We start from the raw sequence: 24,059 nt of genomic DNA, 5'->3' as shown, positions 1-24,059 counted from the left end.
CAGGGTTTCTCAACTGCTGCTCCACTTTTTTCCCAAAAGGGTCATGTTAGCCAAAAAGGAACCAATAATAACCCAAAAGGTCCTGCCTGGATTGACTGGTGCTCATCAGCTACATCTGGTGACTGGACAAAGAATAAGGCAAATCAGGCTTATTAAATTCAACCACATTTCTCCTGAATTTCAATTGACTATTATCAATGAATCCAAAACTGATAGTATCCCTTCCAGGAGTTGTCAGAAATTTGCTATTTCTTTAACCAAACACCCAACCCCTGAACATAACACCCAAATGCAGAACCCTACATGTATTGTGACAAAATTGAGAAGCCCATCAGGAAAGTATATATCTAGGAGACTAGGGAAAAAGAAACCCCGCTCCAGGTTCCTCACCTTTGAATATTCTCCCAGTAAGACAGCATTCAAAAGTACCTAAACAAATACCAAACATTATCCTCATTGCCTTTTTTCCCTAGAGGCCCACTCTTTGGGTACTGTGTTTCTCCAAAAATAAGACCTAGCTGGACCATCAGCTCTAATGCCTCTTTTGAAGCAAAAATTAATATAAGACCTGGTCTTATTTTACTATAAGACCGGGTATAATATACCGTATTTGCCGGCGTATAAGACGATTTTTTGGCCCCGAAAAATATGCCTCCAAGTGGGGGGGTCGTCTTATACGCCAGGTACACTTCAGATAGACTGCCCATAGTGCTTGCCCGTGCCATAGTGGCCTCCCGATGCCCGCCCACTTCATTCCACATACCGTTCAGGCATCAGCAGCGCTGCTGGCTGTATGCTCGGCTGTTATGCGATTTTGCTGTTATGCGATTTTACCACACTCGCAAAATCGCACACAGCCGAGCATACACCCAGTATGATAGCGCAAAATCGCGAATCGCGATACCATACTGGGTGTATGGTCGGCTGTGTGCGATTTTGCGAGTGTGGTAAATTCGGGTTACCGTATATTTCTTTACATATGCATTGAAGATTCGCGATTTTGCGCTATCATGGTGCCTGTTAGAATGTTGAAGAGCTCGCACTTGCGCACTAGTGAGGTCCCAGGGAGATGCTGATGCAAGGGTGGACCAGACTGCTATAGTGACAGGGCGGGCAAACAGGGAGCAGGGACCAATCAAATCAGGCTTTGTATACAGCCAACAGCCAACCACAATACTGCACCATTGTACAGTACAGCATAGAAAATGTCGACCAGTCAAACCCCTATCATCCCTATCATGGCACCAGCCAAAAGAAAGAAGTATGATGCAAATTTTAAACTGAAAGTTATTTGGTGTGTGGAAGGTGTGCGGAAGAGGGGGTAGTCTTATACGGCGAGTATATAACAAACTCTGTATTTTGAGTGGAAATGTTAGGGGGTCGTCTTATACGCCCAGTCGTCTTATACGCCGGCAAATACGGTAGTATAATATAATATAATGTAATACGGGGTATAATGTAATATAATACCAGGTCTTATATTAATTTTTGCTCCAAAAGAGGCATTAGAGTTGATGGTCCAGCTAGGTCTTATTTTCGGGGAAACATGGTAACTTTCAAACATCCCACTGAATTCTCAGTATCCTCATGACATGGAGTAAGCTAGAGAAAGAAAGTCATCAAGAGGAGGAGATGAAAGTCAGGTGGCAAGAATTTCATCATCACCCTAGATTTAGAAAACAGCTTGTCACCTGTTACACCACACGCAGTTCAGCTTTCCTAGTCTCCTTTCCAAAGCCCTTGCTTCAGTTAGAAAGGAGGAAAGGATGTCCCAATCACTTATCAGTGTTACACCAACCTCTTCCTCCCTCCCAGTGGTTTAAAGCAGTGCATTTCTACCACTTTAGGCATTTCTGATTGCAGTAAATTCTAAATTGGAACTCTACTGTTTTGGAAGTCATATGCAAATTATTGCAGACATGAAGCTCCTCTCCATGTCGGGAGAGAGAGAGAGAGAGAGAGAGAGAGAGAGAGAGAGAGAGAGAGAGAGAGACAGAGACAGAGAGAGAGAAAGAGAGAAGAAGGAGGAGGAGGTGGAGGAGGAGAAGGCGGAGGAGGAGGGAGAGAGGAGTGGGGGAGGGGAGGGGAGGGAAGAAGGTAGGAAGGAAGGAAGGAAGGAAGGAAGGAAAGAAGGAAGGAAGGAAGGAAGGACAGGCAGACTCATAACCTTGAAAAGAAACGTGGCAAACTGTTACACACATGCATCGACACCCCAAGATCCCCAAAATAATGCTGCTCCTACAAAGATCAACCAAAAAACAAAAACTCACCATCAATAAGGTATTAATACCCATATTATATAAAGAACTCCTAAAACTCAACAACAAAAAAACAAACAACCCAATTTAAAAATGGGCAAAGGACTTGAATAGACATTTCTCCAAAGAAGATAGACAGATGGTCAATAAGCACATGAGAAGACAGAACAAAAAAACAAACAACCCCCCCTCAAAAAAAAACCCAGAAAATAAGTGTTGGCAAAAATGTGGAGAAACTGGAACCCTGTGCACTGCTGGTGGGAATGTAAAATGGTGCAGCTGCTATGAAAAACAGTATGACATGTCCTAAAAAATTAAAAATGGAAGTGCCATATGAGCCAGCAATCCCGCTTCTGCATATTGACCCTGAGAAACTGAAAGTAGGGATACAAACAGGTATTTGTTTCCTGTTAGCATGACTCACATAGTCACGGCATTATTCACAATAGCCAAAAAATGGAAGCAATCCAAGTGTCTATTGATCAATGAATAAACAAACAAAATGTGACACATATATTACATGTATATTACATATATACATACACACAATGGAATATATATATTATATTCTATATACATATAGACACACACACACACACAACGGAATATTATTCAGCCTTTAAAAAGGAAGGAAATTCTGACACATTCTACACCATGGATGAACCTTGAAGTTCTTATGCTAAGTGAAATAAGCCCATTACGAAAGGACAAATACTGCATGATTCCACTTGTCTGAGGTCTCTAGAAACCGACAGTAGAATGGTGGCTGCCAGGGGCTGGGGGAGGAGGGAATGGAAGTTACTGTTTAATGGGCACAGAGTTTCAGTTTTGCAAGATGAGAAAAGTTCTGGAGATGGATGGTGGTGAGAGCTGCACGACAATGTGAATGTACTTAGAGCCACTGGATTAATACACTTTAAAAGGTACAGATGGTAAATTCTATGTTATGTATATTTTATCATCATGTTTAAAACGAAATAATAATGTTTGTAAACTCACCATCATTGGAAAGACAATAGCGGCTGGAGACGCCTTGATGACCCAGAGCAGGACCAGGCAGGTCAGCTGGATGAGCGTGAAGAGATGTACTTTGCGCAGCGGCACGTGCCGCAGGTAGATGAAATCTGGCTGGTGCTTTGCAGGCATCCCAAAGAGCTTCAGACGATCAAAGAACTGAAAGGAGGGGACTGGCATTGATTTTCAGGAGTATTCTCTGGGTCAGAAGCCCTATTAGGCCCATTCATGTCTCTTACATCACCTGCTCTGAAAGGTAGGTAATACCATTTCCATGGGACAGAAATGGAAACTGAGTCCCAGAGAGCATGTAATGTATGGAAACTGAGTCCCAGAGAGCATGTAATTTGGCCAAGGTTGTTAAGTGACAGAGTCAGAATTCAAATCCATCTTTTTAAATTTTAGGTTCAAATTTCTTTTTCCTACCCCATACTGTGGTTCCATAGAAAGCTCTTTCTCAGTACTGTTGAAAACAAAATTAGGCAATTGCATCTTTCTCTTTATTATCAAAATCTCTTCCTGGTTATTGGAGGAGTTTGCAAATTCTTGTTATTATTTATAGTAAAAACATAAAATGAAACCTCGTAACATTCTGGATATAGAAAACATGACCGTCTTTATACTATAAAATGGAAAACAGAGACCCAAAGAGATTAAATAACCTGCCCAAAGTCACATTAGAACTCAGTGTATCAGAACAACCACGATAAAGACATTCTATAAAAACAAAGAGGAACCAGGCACCAACAAAAGTAGCTAAGTCATCACGTCATCTGGAGTAGCCAAATAATCAGTGACAAGCTCCTGAGTGTCTCTGTTCAAAGGACTCAGGGGAACAAGCGGATAGATGGGAAAAGGCAGAGTATGACAGGAAGTAGTATCTGCTAGCCTGGAGCAGCTCCCACTACTCCCAAATTTCTTCACCAACGTACCCCCAGTTAAACCCCTTCTCTTACCCTTTAGCCTGGCACTAAAACTAGCATTGTCTGTGTGTGGAAGCCAGTTTGGTATTAGTGTTGGCTGACCTTTCATATCTAAGTTTACCTGCACCTGACACAGCACCTACTGTTTAATGCGTTTCTAATAATTGTCTGTTGAATAATTAACAAGTGACTGGAACCATGACATGAAGCCCAGGCCACCCTGGAAGTCTCGGTACCCTCATGCTAACATGACTTTATTTCAACCAACGTCCAAAGAAATGTTTAAAATAGCTTAATCAGCGAGGCTAGGAAATGGTTCTCAAGAACTGGTTTGTGCTTCCCTAGGGAGCTGTCCGCCCTGGACAGGACAGGTAAGCTCATGGTGAGAAGACACTGCCCTGGCTGAGTCACGCATTACCTGAATTCCCTGGAGAGAAGAGACTCCCATGTAGAGGAAGACTCCGTAGAGTACCGGCATCGGGATGAACTGAAGACAGAGGACAGAAAGGCCTGAGATTACACTTGGTATCAACGCCCTCGAGACTATATCGATTTTTAAATTACCAAGAAGGAAGCAAAGTCACAAAATCACTGCATAAACATTGCATAGTTTCTGCTGCCTTTACATGATTTAGAAGTAGAAGCAAAACAGAAGCTGACAGCGATAAAAATCATTACACGTAAGTGTAATCTGGTCCTGAGTAAATCATAGACCTCATCTCTTACCCATCTCTTGCTCTTCCTCCTCCATGGGGATGGGCAGGCAGACAGACAGACACACACACACCCACACACCCCTCTTTTACAACTGATACCTTTTAAACCTTTTGTAATTACACATTCATCTCCTCAGGGATTTGGTGTATTTTAATACGAACTAAACTATAGAGTTTTAACCTGCGCTCTATGGATGCATGAGAAAAAAAATGAAATGACTTTTTTACCTACTTTTAAAAATAAAGGGAATGACTATTTCTTATCTAAAAAAAATAATATGCACTGAAAAGTTTCCCTTTTTACTAACCAGACTTGAGGGCAGGAGTGGGGAGGTAAGGTGTCCTATCAGAGAGGGAATGATTTGGGAAGAAATGGCAACATTATTATGTTGCACTTGACTATACGTACATGCACACCTATCATCTCACATCTATCAATCCAGGTAATCTTTAGAGCAATTCTATGAGGTAGGGAAATGAGGCCTATAGAACCAAGGCAAGGAAAGTCTCACAGCTAAAGACTCAACTTGACTTGCTTTTCTTCTGGGGCTAAAGAACATTCTCAAACATAATTTCCTCAGCACTAGAAAACCCCAATTGAAACTAGAGTGAGTAGACATCTCAATTTGGTGCAAACCTTGTTCATAGAACTATTGAATGGTTTCCTAAAAGAATACCCCCCCCCCAAGACAGTTACGGGAAGGCCAGGCGATGTCCACCACCCTGGTTACATTCCTGGAGGAGCAGCAATCTTTGGGCCCCTCCAGATGGCACCTAGACCAGAGGTGGGAGTGGGTAGGGCCAGGGACAGAGAGTAGAGGTGGGTAAGGGAAGTGAGGAGAGGTGACAAGATTGAGTGAGTGGAAAGTAAGAGGACAGGAAGATAGTGTGGAATCCTTTCCCATCTTTTAGTTCTCACCCTTAAACAGCATTTGCAGTGTAAATTTGCAAGGGTGGTTGAAGTTTCACCAAAAAGGGGAACAGAGGCAAGGGAGATAAGTGCTCCAGAGGTTAGGGATTAGAGATCCAGCCAAAGAGTTTTCCTTTTTACCTCAATTCCCCACATATAGGCCTTACACCCACACAAGAAAGGTTTTGTTTTTTTCATGTTCAAGGAACCTTCCATCTTTCCAAAAATCCCCTTTTAATCCCACATCTCACACCAGCCATTGCCCATTTTTCTGTTCCATTTCACAGAAAACCCTCTTGAAACAGCTGCCTGTTCACACTCTTTACTTTATCACCTCCTCTTTACTCTTCAGTCCCTTGTAATTTGGCTTCTGCCCAACTGTTCCACTGAATCTACTCTTATCATGTTAGGCCTCCATGTTGCCACATCCAGTGGCCTTGGCTTAGCCTTCATCTTTCTAGACAGTTTCGAACGAATCCCTCCTATTTAATACACTCCCCTCGAGTGGCTTCCCTGACACCACAGCCTCCTGGTTTCCCTCCTACTTGTGACAGCTGTTTCGGAGTCTCTGTTGCTGTCTCCTCTCCTACCTGACTTCTAAACTTGGAGCTCCTTAGACTCTGCTCTCATCTGATCCTATTTCTCTTTTACATCTGCCCATCTCCCCAAGGGAGCTCATCTACTCCCTTGGCTTTCAGTATCATCTATGTGGACTCCCACATTTATATTTTCAATCCAGAACCTTCCTCTAGCCTCTCCACTCAGCTGCCTCCCAAACATCTCACCCAACTCTGACCACAGTCCCGCCCCTCACAAAATCACTTCCTTCTTCACGCAGTCGTCACCATCTTAAATGCCATTACTCTCCATCCAGATGGTCAAGTCAGAAACCTAGCAGACATTTTGATTTTTCCCTTTTCCTCACCCTGTTCTATATCTAGTCAACAGGAAAGAAAGGCCTTTGGCTCTGCCTCCAAGATGTACAGAACCCATGCCTTTTATCTGTCCCTACTACCAACTTCCTCATCCGAGCCACCATCATCTCGCACCTGTTAATAGCCTCACTGCTCTCTCTGCTTCTATTTTTCCCCAACCCTAAAACCTTAATCTCTAACCATCAGCCAGAATGATCATTTTAAAATACTAAATGGATCATGTCCCTCTCTATGTCTCCCTTCCGAGATTACCTTTACCAGCGTGAAGAAGGCCCCGCGTGATCTTCCCCGCTCACTCTTCAATCTCACCTCACTGTGCTTTTGCCTTTGTGAGATGCCTCAACATCCTAGAGCCCTGATGTTTCCTAGAACATGTATCACTCTTTCCCACCTCAGGGCCTTACTAAATACTTCTCTCCCTTTCCCCCATGCCATCCATCTCTCACTATCCATGAAATGGCTGGCTCCATCTCATCCTAAATGGCATCTCCTTAGAGAGGCCTTCTCTGACCACACTAACTAAAACAGTACTCTCTTAACTCTCTATAGCACGACAGACCACTATATATTTCCCTTTATCACTTCTATTCTGGAATTATTATGTTTGCTTTCTTAACTAACTTTTTAAACTACATTTTATCTGTCTTACCCACTAGAATGACCTTTCTTATTTTCAAATCAAGCACTCGTTACCTAATGAATGAATGAATGATTACCTTTAATACAGCCGTCATGAAAACTGAGCAGCCCATCAGCACAAAGATCATAAGGCCGGTCACTCTCTGTTCTCGAATGCCCAAGAATTTGGGCTGTTCTCCAGGAGCAGAGCACTCCGACTCCAGTTTGAGGCTGTTCACGTGTGTGATGGACAGGACAGTGGCAGCCACAAACCAGGGCAGGCCCATGATGGAGCAGACGCCCAGCATGACGGCCACCATCAGCAGGTCCAGGTGGTAGCCACAACCTTTCTGTGGGAAGACAGAGTCTCTGTCACCATCAGTGGGCTGGTGTGGTGGGGCATGGGACAGAGAGCTCAATGTCTCAGGGCCAAAGCAGGAAGGGGTGATGGGTAAGGAGGAAGGGGTCCAGTGATCCCAGATAAGTCTTCAGCCCCTCCTGGTTTAGAGGGAACGCAGGAGAGAAAGGGAAACCTCAGCCTGTCCAAAACAGGCCAATATCCATTCTTTATCAAAGATCTCACTCTGAATCTCACACATTCAAAAATTTGCCCTTTCTTGGCAGAGTAACCAGAGACCAAGCCACGTCTTGACCATTCTAGATGGTAAACACTACAAGAGTTGAAGATAAATGTCCTTATTGGGTTCCTAAATCACACTCCCAAATTCTTGCCAAATTTTCATGTTGCCTACTCTAAGTAAGGAAAGAACAGAAATGAAGGCATGAAGTCTCTCACTAATACATGCACAGGAACCAACCCTACCTGTGTTCAGTCTGGAAACCCCAGTAATGGACACCAGTGGGCGAATACCTGCCTCTGGGAAAGAGTGGCTGAAGCCCTGACCTGAACCTCATGAAAATTAGCCTGACCCAGAGCATATGGACCACCAGGAACTCTGCATGCCTACCTTTCCCAAAAGTTTGAGAGGAGAGTAATGGAGCCCAAATTTCTTTTGCATCATACCACTGTGCTCCAATCTAAGAATTGGAAACCCCTTAAAAACCCTTATGATCTCCTTTCATGACTGTTTTTATCCAGGTTCTACAGTTTGTGGTATAAATGGGTTTACCCTAAAACTGAAAAAAAAATTTTAAAGTTAACAGGCTGCCATTAGTCCTTTTAGGTCAGAACTTCTTGTCACCTTGAGCTTGTGTTCCTTCCTGTTAATGATGACAGCTGTGATCTGCTGGTCCATGAATATTAAGATCGTGCAGAGAAGAGCTGGGATAATTGCAGCTATCACAGTCCACCAGGGATTGGGACCAATAGGACTAATGATCCACCCTCGATCATCCCTTGTTGGCTAAAGGGAAAAAAATAAGGTTTGTTTTTGTATTTTAAGTTAACTGTAGTCATTATGGCAAAACAGATCAAAAGGAATCACAATATCAACATTCTTTTTATTCTTGAATAGGAATCCTTTTTAAAAAGAAGGGTACAAAATACAGAAACTCTGTATTAAAAAAATCTATGACTTTGTTCCAAATCCCCTTTGAAAGAGTCGATCCTCAATTATCAATTTCTTATGGAATATTCATTAATTCTTCACTTCTTTCTCCTACTCTCCAAAACTGTGTACAGAGAAAGCAACTTCATCTCAACATTAGCCCAAGTAAAATATAATTAGCAACAAAATTGTCAAAAAATAATTCAATGACTTCCAAAGATAAATATAAATAATTGTGACTATCTTCTTCCAGAAGCCAGAGAATGTATGTCTGCAGCACAATAAAGGCACAGTAGAGCCAGTTGCATGGAATCTCATGGGCTTACACTGGATTCTCCCATCAGCAGTGAAATAGGGATCCAGGGTCTACAGACTTGAGAGAGAAGTCTGAGACTGCAGAACCTGGGGACTTCTGTGATCCAGGACACTCTCCAATGCCCCTGAAAGACCACTGTTCATAAATGTTACTTGGGTGTTCATGACATACCTAAACTCTCCCAGAGCCTCAGCCCGTCCCCCACTCCTCAGAGTACTCTGAGGAAGAAGAGTTCACCTTGTTTGGCAAGCAGTGATGGAGGATAAAAGGCCAGGGATACAAATTGGCTCAGAATGGACCAAAACTCAACAAAGCAAAGATTGTTACATCCAAAGTATTTGGTTCCATATTGGTTGTGACTCTAGGATTCAAAGACTCTTCAATAACATGACCAAGTCCCAAATTATGAATGGGTTAGGGTCAGAAAATTTACAGAATCTGTTTCCTCAATAACAATGTTTGAAGTGGTAGTTAAATTGTCAGGCTAATACAAAAACTTATCCCTACCTAATGATAACTTATTAGTAATAGTACAAACTTTCAAATTGGGTCTTTGATCACTGGGGCCATGTGGTGTAATAGGGAAGCGAAGAAGAAAGAAAATTTCTTCTCTGCTTCCTGAAAGCAAGACCTGCCAATGAGCAACATTTTCTTTGACATTCTCCCATTTCCCTTTCTCATCTTTCTCCCACTTCCCAGAGGCCTTCCCAGATGTCCCAGAAATCCGGTGTCTCCTGACTATCTTAAGCCTACCCATTCGGGAACCTTTCCAAGTACTGCTTAATGCTCCCAAATTGCTTGTTTTTACACAAAGGCCATTCCTCCTGCAGGGTTGACCTCAGCTAGGTAGTAGAGAGAAAGCTGACCCTACTCATTCACACAAAGGTGAGAACGACACATTCTGGGAGGTATTATAGTTTTAAAGAGGGTGTTTTCAAATCCGTAAATTTCTAACTAGTGGCATTTCAGAAAATTGAACAAAATAAATGTTCAGGCAATATGGAAAAAGATATTTTTAAGCAGGCCTACTTCAGGGAGGGCTGAAGAAGAGAAGACAAAGGCTGACTATACAGAGGCTTTTACAAGTCAAAGACTGCGTCATTCCTGACTTCCTTCTCCTCCACAGCCTTTCCCGTCCTCTCATTTTATGATTCTTCTCTACTCACTGAGTATGGCCAGGTTTTCTCTCCTCTCTATCCCATGGGGATCTAGGGAGCCGAGCTCAGCTTTTTCCATCTTCTGTTTACTCAGTGCCTCCAAATGGAAATCGATTTGGAGTCCTCACATACTGATCATTTGTTTTATTTTTTATACAGGTTTTTGGGGAAATATTATAGATTACAGAGTTATACAAACAATGAAATAAGGTTGAAGAGATGTCGCGGTTACTCTGACAGGAGTAACCTGACTCTGGATGAGGCCCCTTGGCCAGCTCACCACTTCACAAGGCAAGATTCTTCAGCAGTGGGGCCCAGTCCTACATTTAGCTTTCTCATCCTTCCCAGTGTCCTCATACAGTTGGTGCTCAACGAAAGTGCTATTAACCAGACTTGTCTCAGAGACCTACATTTCCATAGTAATTGGTATGTATTTACGTAAATGTGCACATTCCACTGTTTTAAATCTTCACATATTAAAAATAGTAAGCGGCATTAATGATAATAAACAATATTTTTCCTTTATTAAACGACCTTAGGTTTGTTGTTCTCTGACTTGAACCTAGCCAACAATGAAGAGTTTGTTTTCCGGAAAAGTAAGTCACAAAGAGCAAGGTTCAGATGTAGAGGCCTGCAAGGCTTGAGTAGGATATGGAAAGACCTTTGAAATATGCTCGGGACCGGTTTCTATGAAACTACATGAGGGTAACAAGCACACTGAGCTCTATTTACCTTGAACACACTGGGAACTTGAAGCTTTGGGGATGGGACTCCAATCAAAAAATCAATAATGACCATTGTGAAGATTGTGAGGAAAACGGCAAAGTCACTCACCATGGAGCGTACCTGGCATGTGAAAGGATTGGAAAACTGTTTTAGTAGGTTAACTGCAGCAGGAAAGAATTTAATATTGTAAAAGGTTTAAAAGCTTCAGTAGAATGCTTTAATTTTATAGTGAATAAAAACAAGCATATTTAAACAACAGGAGTATGTTAATATGCCCAAGTTAATGCCTCCACCAAAACCCTAAAATGGCTCCTCATTTGACTGAGTTAAAAATCCAAACGGCCATCTTGGCATACGAGGCCCCCATACACCAGCGTCTGATCCCAGCTCCTAAGGCTCTCCCACTCGCTCACTCTGCTCCAGCCACACAGACCTCCTGTTTGTTTCTTAAACATGCCAGACTCATTCCCACCTGCGAGTCTTTGTACTTGCTCATTCCTCTACCTTGCATGGTTTTTCTCCGGTAACCTCTTGGGTTGCTCCCTCACTTCCTTTATCACCTTCTCCATGAGATCTTCTCTGGTGACCCTACTTAAAATTGGTCACCACCCCCTACCCCAGTTCTTCCTATATTCCTTGCCTGCTTTATTTTTCTCCATAGCATTTATCACCATTTTGTTCCTAAGAGAACTATCTCACTGTATAGTTTAGTGTACCTTTAATAACATACAGTGCCTCTGCAATGCCCAGTGCCTGCCTTACTCTGAACTTCCAATAGAGATAGAGCAAAATATATCTCAGCCACAAGTAGCATCCCTTAACCTAGCTTTGCTTTCCTTTGAAACCTGAGGTTTCCAGCTCCCCCGCCTGGTTTTGTTAGTTCTCCTCCGAATGTTACATAACTTCTCTGAACGTGTATCTGTCCCCACCATGAAGCCATCTTGGCTATCTTGGGACTCAGTGGCCCTTCTCTCCTCTGAACTCCTATGGCACTTACATGCAAGGTTGGCATACAACTCTTTACTACTGTCTCATATGGACCTGGTTGTTTCACGTGTTTCAACTTCCTATCTGATGGCAGTGACTTAGTTTAACCCAGTCACTTAACCCAGAACTGAACAAGTAGTTAGTATACCACTGCCACTTGTCCACTCTTTGTTCAGACCAGGACAGTGGCCCTGAACTTATTTAATATGTGTCTCCCTTAACCACTGTGTAGGCTCACTGAAGTCTAAGAGTGTTTTGGTCAGGTATGTGTGTACAGTAGATATCCAATCAATTGAGCCCTCTACCCATTCACACATCCTGCTCTGCAAATGTGCCTGAGTAAAACCTCACTTACTGAGAAACCACCATTTTCTCCCGACTTGAGCTCCTTTTCCAAGCAATGGCCCCTCTAGCCACTTTACACTTGACCTCTAATTCTGCTCCGCCATAACTGGTCACAACGGCACTGTCGTCTGCGTCAGGGAAAGGCCGTTGAGGCTTCGGTCATGCAAACTGAGTCAGGAGCACGGGGCTGCTTCAGACAATGTGATCAGTGGTCTCACAAGCTATTATGAGAGCCATCCCTTGGAGGAGACTTTGGGGTCCCCTACGTATCCAAAGCGATCATCCCAAGGAAATATATTCAGGAGCCAGCTGTAGCTATTGCATGCTATGTCTCAACATCCTGGAAATGAAACTTAACAACATTCTGGAAATGAGACTTAATAGCTTTTAGAGAATACCACTCCACCTTCAACTCACTGGTACTTTTAAATCAAAAAGGTTTTAAGTATTAACTCCTCATTCCATATGACACGCCTATAAAAGAAGCTGCTGAACACTACACGATGACACAGTGTGGCTCATCAGGACATTTGGAGCTCTCCACCCACCACCCTACTCAGCAAGCAGCATGGAGGCTGAGAACAAGCTCTGTTATGTTAGACTTCTGACACAGAAGAAATGGATGAGCATGCTACCTACTCTGGTTGGGAAATAGCGGCTTGTCTTAAATGTCTTTAAGGTGCTCGAGAGGATGAAGGTGGTGAAGAAGAGAATGCAGGACCAAAAGAGCACGTCAGGAGTATAGGGTCCGTGATGGCCACACGCAGATCCCAGGAACTCGCCATGCATCTGCTGGCATTCCTGTAGGAACAAGCATCTGGGTAACGAGAGACAGGCAGGAGGGAGGAAGCAGCCACTGCCTTCCGCATCTACCACCCGCTGTCATCCCACAGGTGCTGGTGGGTACCGGGTGCCTGCGCACTGACCTCCATGCAGTAGTGGGGCTCTCGCCTGCACAGGTAGGGTGACCACTTATGGTCCTAACTACGATATTTTAGAAAATGTGAACTGTCTCGAGCTAACATGAAGTTCTCGGAGGGTCCTAGCAATTTGTATTATTTTTATTCCAGAGGACTTCCAAATTTGACTGTTCTTTGAGCCCATAAAACCCAGATTTGCCCCCCAACCCTGCCTGGTTTCATCCTCACATATCCTTCGTGCAGGGTCAATGGGTAGGATGTAACTATTGCATGTGGGAGAGAAGAGAGAGAGAATCTTTTTCTCTATTCCCTTTACATACAAGAGAATTTTGAAGGGAAAAAAAGTCAGTAAGAATAGTTTAAAAAAATAAAAAGCTTTATTTCTGTAAATACCCGAGCTTGCTAAAGGGCTACCCACTGCTACTTAGAAAGCCCCCTTAAACCTGGCAGTCACAACGGTAGGCCACTTGGCAGCTCCCAGACTTACAGTAACAGTCAGGTTAGCCCAGTGGACTTCTGCTGTCACGATGTTGTGTTCCTTCCAGTACTGGAGTGTGTGATTGTTTGGATTCTCTGGGAGAGTACACCTGCAGCTGAGGGGAAAAGAAAAAAAAGATTCCTGAGGAAAGGGGCCAAGTATTCAATTCAATATTTTTAGCCATGACTGGGCTACAAGCTCTATCACAGCCCGCCTTGTTTCTCCTTTGCCCGCTTCAGATCCCTGAGGTTGGTCCTACTGGTTGAGGCCCATCTGCAGGTCTATCCACATCCCAATTTTTCAGTCAGTCATTAGAAAAGATGGGCTCAAATCAGCACGTGGGCCTTGGATTAAATTGTACTGACAACCAACTATGGCATCTGATGTGCACAGAATGAGCCCTGGTGGTTTCTTGCTTAGTTTCTTTCTCCTACGCTCATCCTGTGGAATTTAGCCTACATAGCAAGGAAGACATGGTACCCCATTCAGCTCCCGACAGCTCCCCAAGCCTGGATACCCTGCTCCCTATACCTCTGTCACATTCTTGCTCTAAAATTCAGAGTCTCCTAGAATTGTGTTGTAAGCTCTTCCTAACACTGCATAACACCTGGTAATATTCCACTACGTTGGCCATTCCCTGGCTTCCCAGGCTTCTTCTATCTAAACCAGACCAGACCAGACCTGTCCCACTGCCCACCATGTTGCCTCGCAGTCCCAGCATACTTCATGCCTGACCTGGCTCCCCATGTGCTCAACTGACATAGCCATTCCCACCAGCTTGGTTTCATCTCCGCATTTAATGAGCATGCCTTCTAAAGAAATAGCATGAATGGAATTAAAATTCAAAAAGATCTCAACAGGTTATAATAATAGGAGGAAATCAACAAAACAAAAAGTAATAGGGAAAGCTATAAAGTCTTACATTTAGGTATGAAAAATCAATTCCAAACTTGGAAACAACAGAGATGTCCTTCAGTAGGCAAATGGCTGTACTATAGTACATCTAGACAATGGACTACTATTCAGTGCTAAAAAGAAACCACCTACGTGTCCTTCGACGGACGACTGGATAAAGATATGGTACATATATCAACAGAATACTACTCAACCATAAGAAAGGATGAAATACTGCCATTTACAACGACATGAATGGATCTTGAGAACATCATGCTAAGCAAAATAAGTCAGACAGAAAAGGACAAGAACCATATGATTTCACTCATATGTGGGATATAAAACTGAAAGCAACAAACGAACAAACAAAACCAACAAAAGAAACCTCATAGACAGACAACAGTATGGTAGTTCCCAGAGGGGAACAGGACTGGAAGGAGGATGAAGAGGGTAAAGAGGGTCGGACATGTGGTAAGGGAAGGAAAATAGACTTTGAGTGGTGGGCACTCAACGCAATACACAGATGACGTACGATAGAATTGTACACTTGAAACATTTATAATTATCAACTAAGGTTACCTCAATACATTTAATTTAAATATAAATACATTTTTAAAAATATAAATAAAAAGAAATTAACTATCAAGCCGAAACACATGGAAGACCTTTGAGGGCATATTACGAAGTGAACAAAGCCAATCTGAACAGCCAACCGCTGTGTGATTATAACTGTATGATGCTGTGGAAAAGGCAAACCATGGTGACAGTATAAAGATCAGTGGTTAGGGTGGTGAGGATGGATGAATAGGCAGAGCATAGAGGATTTTTAGGGCGGTGAAACTACGCTACGTGATATTTTCATGGTGGGTACGTCATTACACATTTGTCAAAACCCACAGAATGTGCAACACACCAAGAGCGACCCTAATGTAAACTACGGACTCTGGGTGATACTGATGTGTCAATGCAGGGTCATTGATTGCAACAAACGTACGGGCTGTTGACAGTGGAGGGAGTGGGCCATATGGGGACTCTCCACTTGCTGCTCGATTTGCTGTGAATCTAAAAACTGCTCTAAAAAAATTAAGTCCATTAAAAAGCAAATCAGTCCCACACATATTAACATAAAATCATTTAAAGAGTTGAAAGTCTAACTTCACATCAATTCAGTGGAATGAAACTAAGAAAAATACTATCTTAGGCTTTATTAACAAAGAATTACAGTATCCAGATCGAAAGTCTCCTCAGTCCAGGGCCGGTCACTTTTGTCCGCCTTCTCCCACTCTTGAGGGTAGAGACTTTGTCTGGCCTGTACATCACTATGTTTCCCGGGCCTAAAACAGTGCCTGGCATATAGTAGGTTCTCAACAAATACTTGTTAAATAAATAATTTTAAAAAGTCAAAGAGGGATAATGGATGGGGGGAGGGGGGTTCACAGTGTGAGGGATATAAATGAACGTCTAAGTATTACCTTGTCTTGTACACCTGAAACTAATAAAAAAAAAAAAAACCTTAAAAAAAAAAAAGTCAAAGAACCTTACTCTAATGCCAACAGGCAATCCACCCGGCTTCAAAAATGATACTCCCTACTGCTCTAATGGTTATTTTATAACAAAATAGTTTTTTAAAATTCTAACAAATGTTATGTGAATTCTGATTTTTTTCAATCTATAAAAGTGTATCGGTGGGGGGTTAGCAAACGTCTCCCATGCAGTGTGCTCTCTCTGCTCAGGCAGTTTCAGGTTGAAATTGTTCTTCACAACCAGACCCTCCACATCAGAAATGCACAGCCAGCCAGAAGGGAGGGAACTGGATATACAGAGTTAGAGGATAAGGGTCTTTAGTCATAATTTGGAGGATATTATTCCGGAGAAGAACTGTTTTATAGGACAAGACTCCCCTAGATGGTTGAAAACACAACCAAATACTGTGTTTCTTTTCCAGTTGATCCAAATATTGAACATGTGAAAAAAACACAGTGTCTTTAGTTGAAATCTAGGTAAGTAAATAGATTTCTAGACCTTTAAGAAACAGAGTAAAAGACCCATGGGTCTGGAAGGAATTACTAATACACTTCAAACCCAATGATCCACACAAGTCGCCTGTACATACTTTCAGAGAATCTTGATAACATGGTCCAGGGTCTCACAAGTCCTTACGAAAATAAGTTCTTCCCAACAACTAACTTAAATTCTACCTGCTACATTTGCAGCCTATGTTTGTCTCAATGCCTGGGACCAAAAGACAGGCTTGGAAAACATTCTCAAGTCCCCTCTGAATTCCCCTCTTAGTCCATCCTCTCTGTCATCAATTTTGACTGTTCTCCTCTGGCAATCCTCCAAGTCTCCACATCCATAGCTGGGCTGTCTCCCAGGGGCGCAGACACTTCCTTAAGAGAAACTGCAAGCACTGCCTGGCATACTACATCAGCCATTAAACTCGAGCCCTTTGTTCAATTAAAAAAAAAAAAAGACCAGCAGAAAGCATACTTACTAATACAGGCTCAGGTGATCCAGCTGGCTGTGCATGTGGATGGGATAGGTCTCCGCCAGGTGAATCAACTTTTCTATTGCTTCATAGATGAATATAATGCAAATCAGGGAGGCAAACGCTTCTTCAGTAAAGCGGGTAATATAGCAGACAAGGGAACTGGCATCAGTTGCTACAAGGACAATACACAGGAAGGCGGTCCACAGCCCAATACAAGCTCGCAAGGAGAGGTATGAAAGAGCGTAGTCTCTGAAACAAAACCAAAGTTCATCAAAACGCCTGAATGGATGGCACCGAGAGGCGACGGGTCAAAAATGTGGTTCATTCATTTCAGATTATCTACACGAGTACTGCAACCCAGTTTCTCCCCAGTCTGACGGCACTTCACTCCTAAATGCTGCCCTGGGACTGTTGTGACAAAGGCTTGCTTCATGGGTGGTACTTGTCATAGTGAGGACATGGAAAGTGGAGAAGGAAGGGGCTGTGCCACACACATTTCTGCCGTGACTGCCCAATATGATTAAGATCTTATTCTGGCAGTTAAGAAAAAGGAGCTGGCCCTTGTTCCATATGCTCCTACTGCTAATACAAAATGAAAAAAAGATTTTATAGAAAAAGTAGGGAAACAAGGGCATTGCTGAGCCCAACCACCACTAGCAACCAGAATGTGAAGGGGTATTCTATTAGGCCAAACTAAAAATTGACCTGAAACGGAAGTGGAGAAGTTTGAATTAGCTAGGGAAAGATTTTTAAAGATAAAAAGTCAAGATTTCAATAATGGCTGAGGGACATTAACCAGACTCTTTAACTATAAGATGTGCTGTTTTAGGTATGGTACTACCTGGCGGCAGGAAAACGGACCAAATGATGTTCTTCCTTCAGGTTTTTACCACCCCGAAGGATATTTACCTGCTTATACTAGCCTCGGACCCTGACATTCAACCCTCACAGCACAATAACACATGCAGTCAGTTTTCAGAAAACCCAATGTCTTACTTGCAGAATTTGAACAAAATCTTTTCAAACACAAGCACTGGCCCCGTACTTCCTAGGATGGTGAGAGCCTGCCCCGCAAACAAGGAATAGGCAATTCCAGTCATGGAGGCTCCGAACAAGGATTCAATGGCACTCTGAAAGGGGGAAAAAATCATCACTGAGTCCACAGTTCATCTGGAATGAGTAACGTGGGTTTATGTACACTCCTGACTTAGCTCTCATGTGTGTCCTGACAAGTCACTTGCTTGTATTTTATCTTAGCAAGAGTGACGTGTACACACTGTCTGATACTCCTGTAAAGGAATGTCATTTTGATAATTCAGGTGCCCCAATCCATCCACATGTGATTCCTTAGCTAAGTCCTGCTGTGCAGTGACTCAATTCAGTATTTAAACATATAAAGCACAGTGACACCATTCACACTACAAGCTGTCATGCAGAATCACCTTAAATCTTATTTTTGAGTGACATTAATATATCGTTTTCCATCCTTGGAGTACTGGGCAATTCAATTGGACAATCAGCCACTGAAATTGATAGGCAAGCAGAGGAGAGTCTGTTCTAAAGGAAGACGTGTGTTGCTGCGTGGTGGGAAGTCAGGATACCAAAGTGATTCAACAGAAAGACTCTAATCTCCTCAGTCCTCGCCCAGGGAATGTCGCCCGCCACAGTGGGCTTGGCTGCCCCCACAATATTTTAAGTCTTTTTCAGGACCATTAGAAGTGGTTAAAAGTTCTTACTATGCGTCCCTCGGTGGCTTCGCCGAGCAATCCCCCAAAGGTGATGACAGGTGACATGCAAGCACAGTACAGGAACAGGAAGGAGGCCAAACACTGTAAGCTGAGTGCATCCCGGTAATCGCTCCAATACCAGGGGGCCTTCCGCTTGATGTCCAGCACCAAGCCCCCAAAGAGCCTGTGGAAACATGGCAGATGACATCTAACACTGTCCCTCTTCCACGGACACATATGAGCCGCCCACATTTAAAAGCACTTCAACTGTGCTCTGCATGGATATTTTGGCTTCAATTTGACCCCAAGTACAAGAGATTTACCTGGGGTCAGCACAGACTCTATTTGCAACCAAGGGCAAGAATTGGAATGATTATCCCCAGCATAAAAAGATTTAATTTGGGTGTGCATATTAACCAGTCAATAAAAAGTTCTAAAAAATTAATATGAAATTAAGTATTAGCTTCAAACTTCAAATTTTGAACTATTAGGAGGAAATGTACAAAATCAATTAAGGGTATTAAAATAGTTTTATTACATCTCTTCTAGATAAAAAGCCTCCTTCACATGCACTTTCCTACTCTGAACAATTATCCATCTTACTCTTGAGAGATTAGCATAATAACTCTTTCATACAGTTGGTAAGGAGCAGCAAATACTTTGTGTCTGGCACTGCGCCAGGTACTGGAGATACAGCAGTGAGCAAGACAAACATAGCCCTTCTCTCAGAACCAAAGGTCCAGTGCAGGAGACAGGCAGTGCTGTGAGGGTGCCATGGCAGCACAGAACGGCATTCCAGTGGGGACTCTGAGAACGGCCCAGGAGTTAGCCTGATGAGGCAGAGGTGCTAGCATGGTGATACCTAGAGGTGAGAGAGCGTGGCGGGTCATCGTACTGAAAGACATATGGCCGGATAAGACAGTGTGAGAGGCCAGGACCAACAGCCGAGGCTGGAGAAGCTGGAAAAGCTGAGTCACGAAGGGCCCTGTAAATTGTTTTAAGGAATTAGAACTTTATCCTAATGGCACGTCAAGTCAACTGAAGGATTGTAAACAGGGGAGTGACATAATTACACATGCATTCTGCAAGGATCACTCTGGAAGGGGGGTGTAATGGATGGAATATGGGGCAAGACTGGATACACTGGATTGGGGTGAGAAGTGGATGGGTTCAAGGGCTAATCAGGAGCTAGAATCAACAGGACTTGGTGGCAGGACCCATCTCTAACTTCCTAAGGATGAGACAGGTCAAGAACAAGATATTCTATCCTCTCCCCCCACCGCCCGCCAAAAAAAGAACAAATATCACACACCAAGGAGTAGTGTTCCCAGACTAAGTTACTTTTTCTGAGAGTGGAGTCACTGCACTACGGTGAACGTTGTTAGGTGAGTAACAAAAAGAGCCACTCAGCATTCTACAGGAAGAGATTGCCTGGTTTCTTCTACAAATCGATGGCATAGAACAAAAAGAGGGAGGGCTGTTACAGAATGGGAACAATAACCAAATGCAATGTCAAACAGATGAACTCTAAAAAGATATTGCGAAGGCAATCACAAAAAGTTGAATATGGGGTGAGCATTACACAACTTAAAGAATTAGTTTCTTTTGTTACATTTAATAATGGCATGATAGTTGTTTTATAAAATATCCTTGTCAAACAAAGATACATACTGAAGTGGTAACAGGTAAAAGGACATGCTACCGGTGATTTGGTTTAAAATAATCTAGAAAACATAAAATAAAACAATTAAGTGAGGAGAAATAGATGAAAAAAGTTTGGCAAAATGTTGATACCTGTTGACGGACACATGGGGGTTCCTTATACATCCTATCTCCTGTTTGTATGTTGAAATTGTCTACAACAAAAAGCTTTTTTAAAAACCTCCTCTCTCATGGAAGGAGGCTTGGCCAGCTTTTTTTTTTCTTTCTCTCTGCTTAGGAGCCTGGAGGTGGGCCAAGGTCTGGGGCCTATATCCCGGGGAGAAGACACAACAAACTTTCTCCATTCGAAAACACTCTCATCTGGCCAGGTACAGTGGGCGCGCAGGAGGATACAGGGCAGACGCGGTTCTGCTCTCTTCCTCTGGTTTGGGTGGGTGTAGTTGGGATTCACCCTTCCTCAACGTACAGCGGTAACATCACGATCTGGATCTAGGCTTAGGGGGAGAGGCAGAGCCAGCCTGGTGACCTGTTCTGGTTTGAAACGCCTGTCCGGCACATCTAGAGTAAGTAAGGAGCTGGGACAGCATCTAACCTAGAGCACCAGAGATCCACCTCAGGTTTTGGGACCAAGGCTCCAGTTTGTAATAAAGTGTTTCTTCTTGCATTCTTCTCTCGGTAAATAGCCACTTAAGGAACTTACAGGTAGCTGCAATTAGTCTGGGGCAAGACTCAAGTGTTTCTGGGTCCTTAGCCAACAAGCATCTCAGTACCATGTGAATATCACCTCTTAATCACCAGTGACCTTCCTCTGAAGGGTATTATTCTGGGAGGAAAATCTCCCTCTGCAATTATGAGCCTCAACCCAGTGAGGTGCTGCCATGACTGGTCGGCCCTTGGACGCAGGAGGAGCATTCAGGGAGGAACGTCTGTGAGTAACAGACAAAAGATTTATGTGAAATGGATTTATGAGAAGCCGTAGACAGGGCGGACCTCTGCCTGCCTAGCAGTGATTTAAAGGGGAGAGAAAAGATTCGAGGCTCTTATTGATGGTATAACTATAAAATAATTTCTGAACACTGTTTATGGAGCCAGCCACATACCAGCCACTCACGCATAAAATCAGCCCATCACTGCACATCTACCACAGACATTTATCAGACACGGAGGCTTCTCTCCACGTTGGAGAGTTCCTTTCCCTTTCCACGCTACACTTAATGTTCACGTGGGTTGGGGTGAGGCAGGAGGCACACCGGGATACAAATTTAAGGTTGATGCAAGAAAGGACCTACCCATGTACAGGGTCACTGGGCTCCGAAGCACTGACTTAGGGAGCCCTTCCTGGGGGCTTTAGGGACAGGCGAGCCAGCCATTGGTCTGGTGTGCTCTGGAAGAAACCCGTCTGACGTGTGTGGGGATCATCGAGATAACAGCTCCTGATTCTTTTTCTCATTAACCCTTCCCCAAAGTGGCATCACCAGTAAAGTACATACAGTTACGTATGGGAATGTATTGGTATCAGTGTCAGGGAGGTCCACGACCCTGTCTGAGCCCTGGCCTGGCAGGCCAGGTAACAGAACTCAAAGTACTATGAGTATGTTCCACTTTGTCTCCTTTCCCTCCTTCTTCGAGTCTATGCTCTCACATCTTCAAATACGGCTCCATCCAACGAGGATAATGTCCCCTAAGTCTCCAAGTTTTGCCCCAGGTTGTGCACTCCCTCAAAGAAACACAACTAAAGGTGTGAAGAATTAGATTAATAAAACCCAGGCTAATTTACTTTTAGTCCGTGCAGTCCAAGAGGGTCCAGAAAGTTCTAGGATGTCAATCTGCTTTGAAAGGTTCACATTCACCCACTATGTAATTTGAGATTGGGGAAGGGGCCACAGCTGGCATGGAACTATGGTCCCTGACACATAGGTCACCTGGCCTAAAAGGCTCCAATGGGAGGAAGGCCCTGTGTCTTGAAGTCTTTTACAAAGGGCTCAGAGGAAAACATCAGGAGTTCAGGAAGAGGAAGTATCTCCCACACCCCAAGCAGAACTAGGCTCTGAGCCCAGATAACCCTTCCTTTCACCTTTGGCAACTCCAGAAGTTCCTACCGTGACATTATGGGAAGACTTCCTCAAATCCCATTTGCATTTGTGAGTAAAGGTATTCGGCATTGGGGATTGAACATTTGACGCTCCTGGCTACACGGGGTTTTCCGGGCTGTCAGGCACCATTTGCGCGATTTTATAACTGTTGAGATCCAATCTAATGATCTTCCAAACTCCTACATGAAACTGATTATGAGTGACCCCTTCCCAAAAGGCCTGGGACCCTAGTTTATTCTCCTCTCTTTGACACCAAAAGAAACCTGAAATCTGACCTCTGCATGGATTATCCGTTTGGAGGAAACTTGTTGCCCTCATTTCTACTGCTTTCAAATTCTAAATCCGAGGGTGTGGACACTTTATATTCAAAAAATAAATCATAACTCTGAAATACTATCAAATCCGTACCCAAGACACTTTCCCTTAAAAAACACCATCTCCTCTAAGACAGTCTCGGTCCTGGAATCTATTCTGAGGACACATGTTTCCCTTGAACTGCCTCTCAATACCAGGCCTTTCCACCCAACTCAGCCCCCTCCCAACTTTAAAGAAAACGTTAAGCTTCCTCTTAAAGGTTGCTCCCTCTTTTTGGTGACCCCTTCCATCAAAGGACTCCTCCTTTCCTCCAGTGATGCCTCCCTTATCTTTCCCCATTCTCAAATGCATTCCTCCAACAAGGAAATACACTCCCCTATCAGGAAACTGCTAGTTGAGTGCCATTCTCTCCTGCTTCTCAGTCTCCTCTCATTTCCTCTCCCTGAATTTCCAAGAATGGAAAAAGAAATCACTCTCCATAATTCAAAAAAAGCCTTGGGTTTCCATTGGGTAGGATACGAAGGATGGAAAAATAAGGAAAACAACTTTAAGCAAGGAGGAAATAATAAAGTGAAAGCAAGGGAGTAGAGGGTGTTAAGAGCTTCTTTCCATGACCTGAGTCCTGTCCTGAGAATCTCCAACCAGCAGATCCTTCTTAGACACAAGCACAACTTACAGAGCCAGAACCATAGTCTCGACCTTCTCCCACAATCTGGGGGACACCTCTAAATGTCACTCCAACCCAAAATATCATCCTCTTTTACCATCTTCCTACCTGGCAAATAAAACCTCCTAGTCTGGGGATCTGTTCCCTCACCTATCATAGAGAAACTCCTCCTTGGACATCACTCCTTAAAATTTGGCCTAGAAGAGTAGATTGCCTATTCTGAGACACACGCCTAAAATAGCACATATTTTCCTACCCTACGGAAGTTTCTTAAAATAATCACTCAATATTTATCCACACTTAGTCCATTCATGTTACTGAACAGGCATCATTCTAAAAGCATTCATTCATTCATTCATTCATTCATTCATCAGATATTAAATACCTGCTCTATGCAGG

General features: G+C 43.3%; 1 protein-coding gene across 2 annotated transcripts in view; it reads right to left on the bottom strand.

The window, feature by feature from the left end:
* SLC4A8 (solute carrier family 4 member 8) overlaps positions 1-24,059 on the bottom strand; it is a 69,652-nt gene that overhangs the window by 12,619 nt on the left and 32,974 nt on the right. For both annotated transcript variants that reach the window (XM_081061196.1, XM_081061195.1), the window contains exons 12-21: positions 18,933-19,107; positions 18,193-18,326; positions 17,200-17,445; positions 13,821-13,926; positions 13,053-13,214; positions 11,088-11,201; positions 8,577-8,738; positions 7,473-7,724; positions 4,614-4,682; positions 3,258-3,431 (exon numbers count right to left, since the gene is read on the bottom strand). In XM_081061196.1, the coding sequence (XP_080917322.1) occupies positions 3,258-3,431; positions 4,614-4,682; positions 7,473-7,724; positions 8,577-8,738; positions 11,088-11,201; positions 13,053-13,214; positions 13,821-13,926; positions 17,200-17,445; positions 18,193-18,326; positions 18,933-19,107 (1,594 nt within the window). The remainder of the gene's footprint in view (positions 1-3,257; positions 3,432-4,613; positions 4,683-7,472; positions 7,725-8,576; positions 8,739-11,087; positions 11,202-13,052; positions 13,215-13,820; positions 13,927-17,199; positions 17,446-18,192; positions 18,327-18,932; positions 19,108-24,059) is intronic.

The sequence above is a fragment of the Rhinolophus hipposideros genome (assembly GCF_964194185.1).
Source record: "Rhinolophus hipposideros genome assembly, chromosome: 9".
Lineage (NCBI taxonomy): Eukaryota > Metazoa > Chordata > Mammalia > Chiroptera > Rhinolophidae > Rhinolophus > Rhinolophus hipposideros.
Note: the sequence above shows the minus strand (reverse complement) of the source record. Positions and strands in the feature narration are given on the sequence as shown.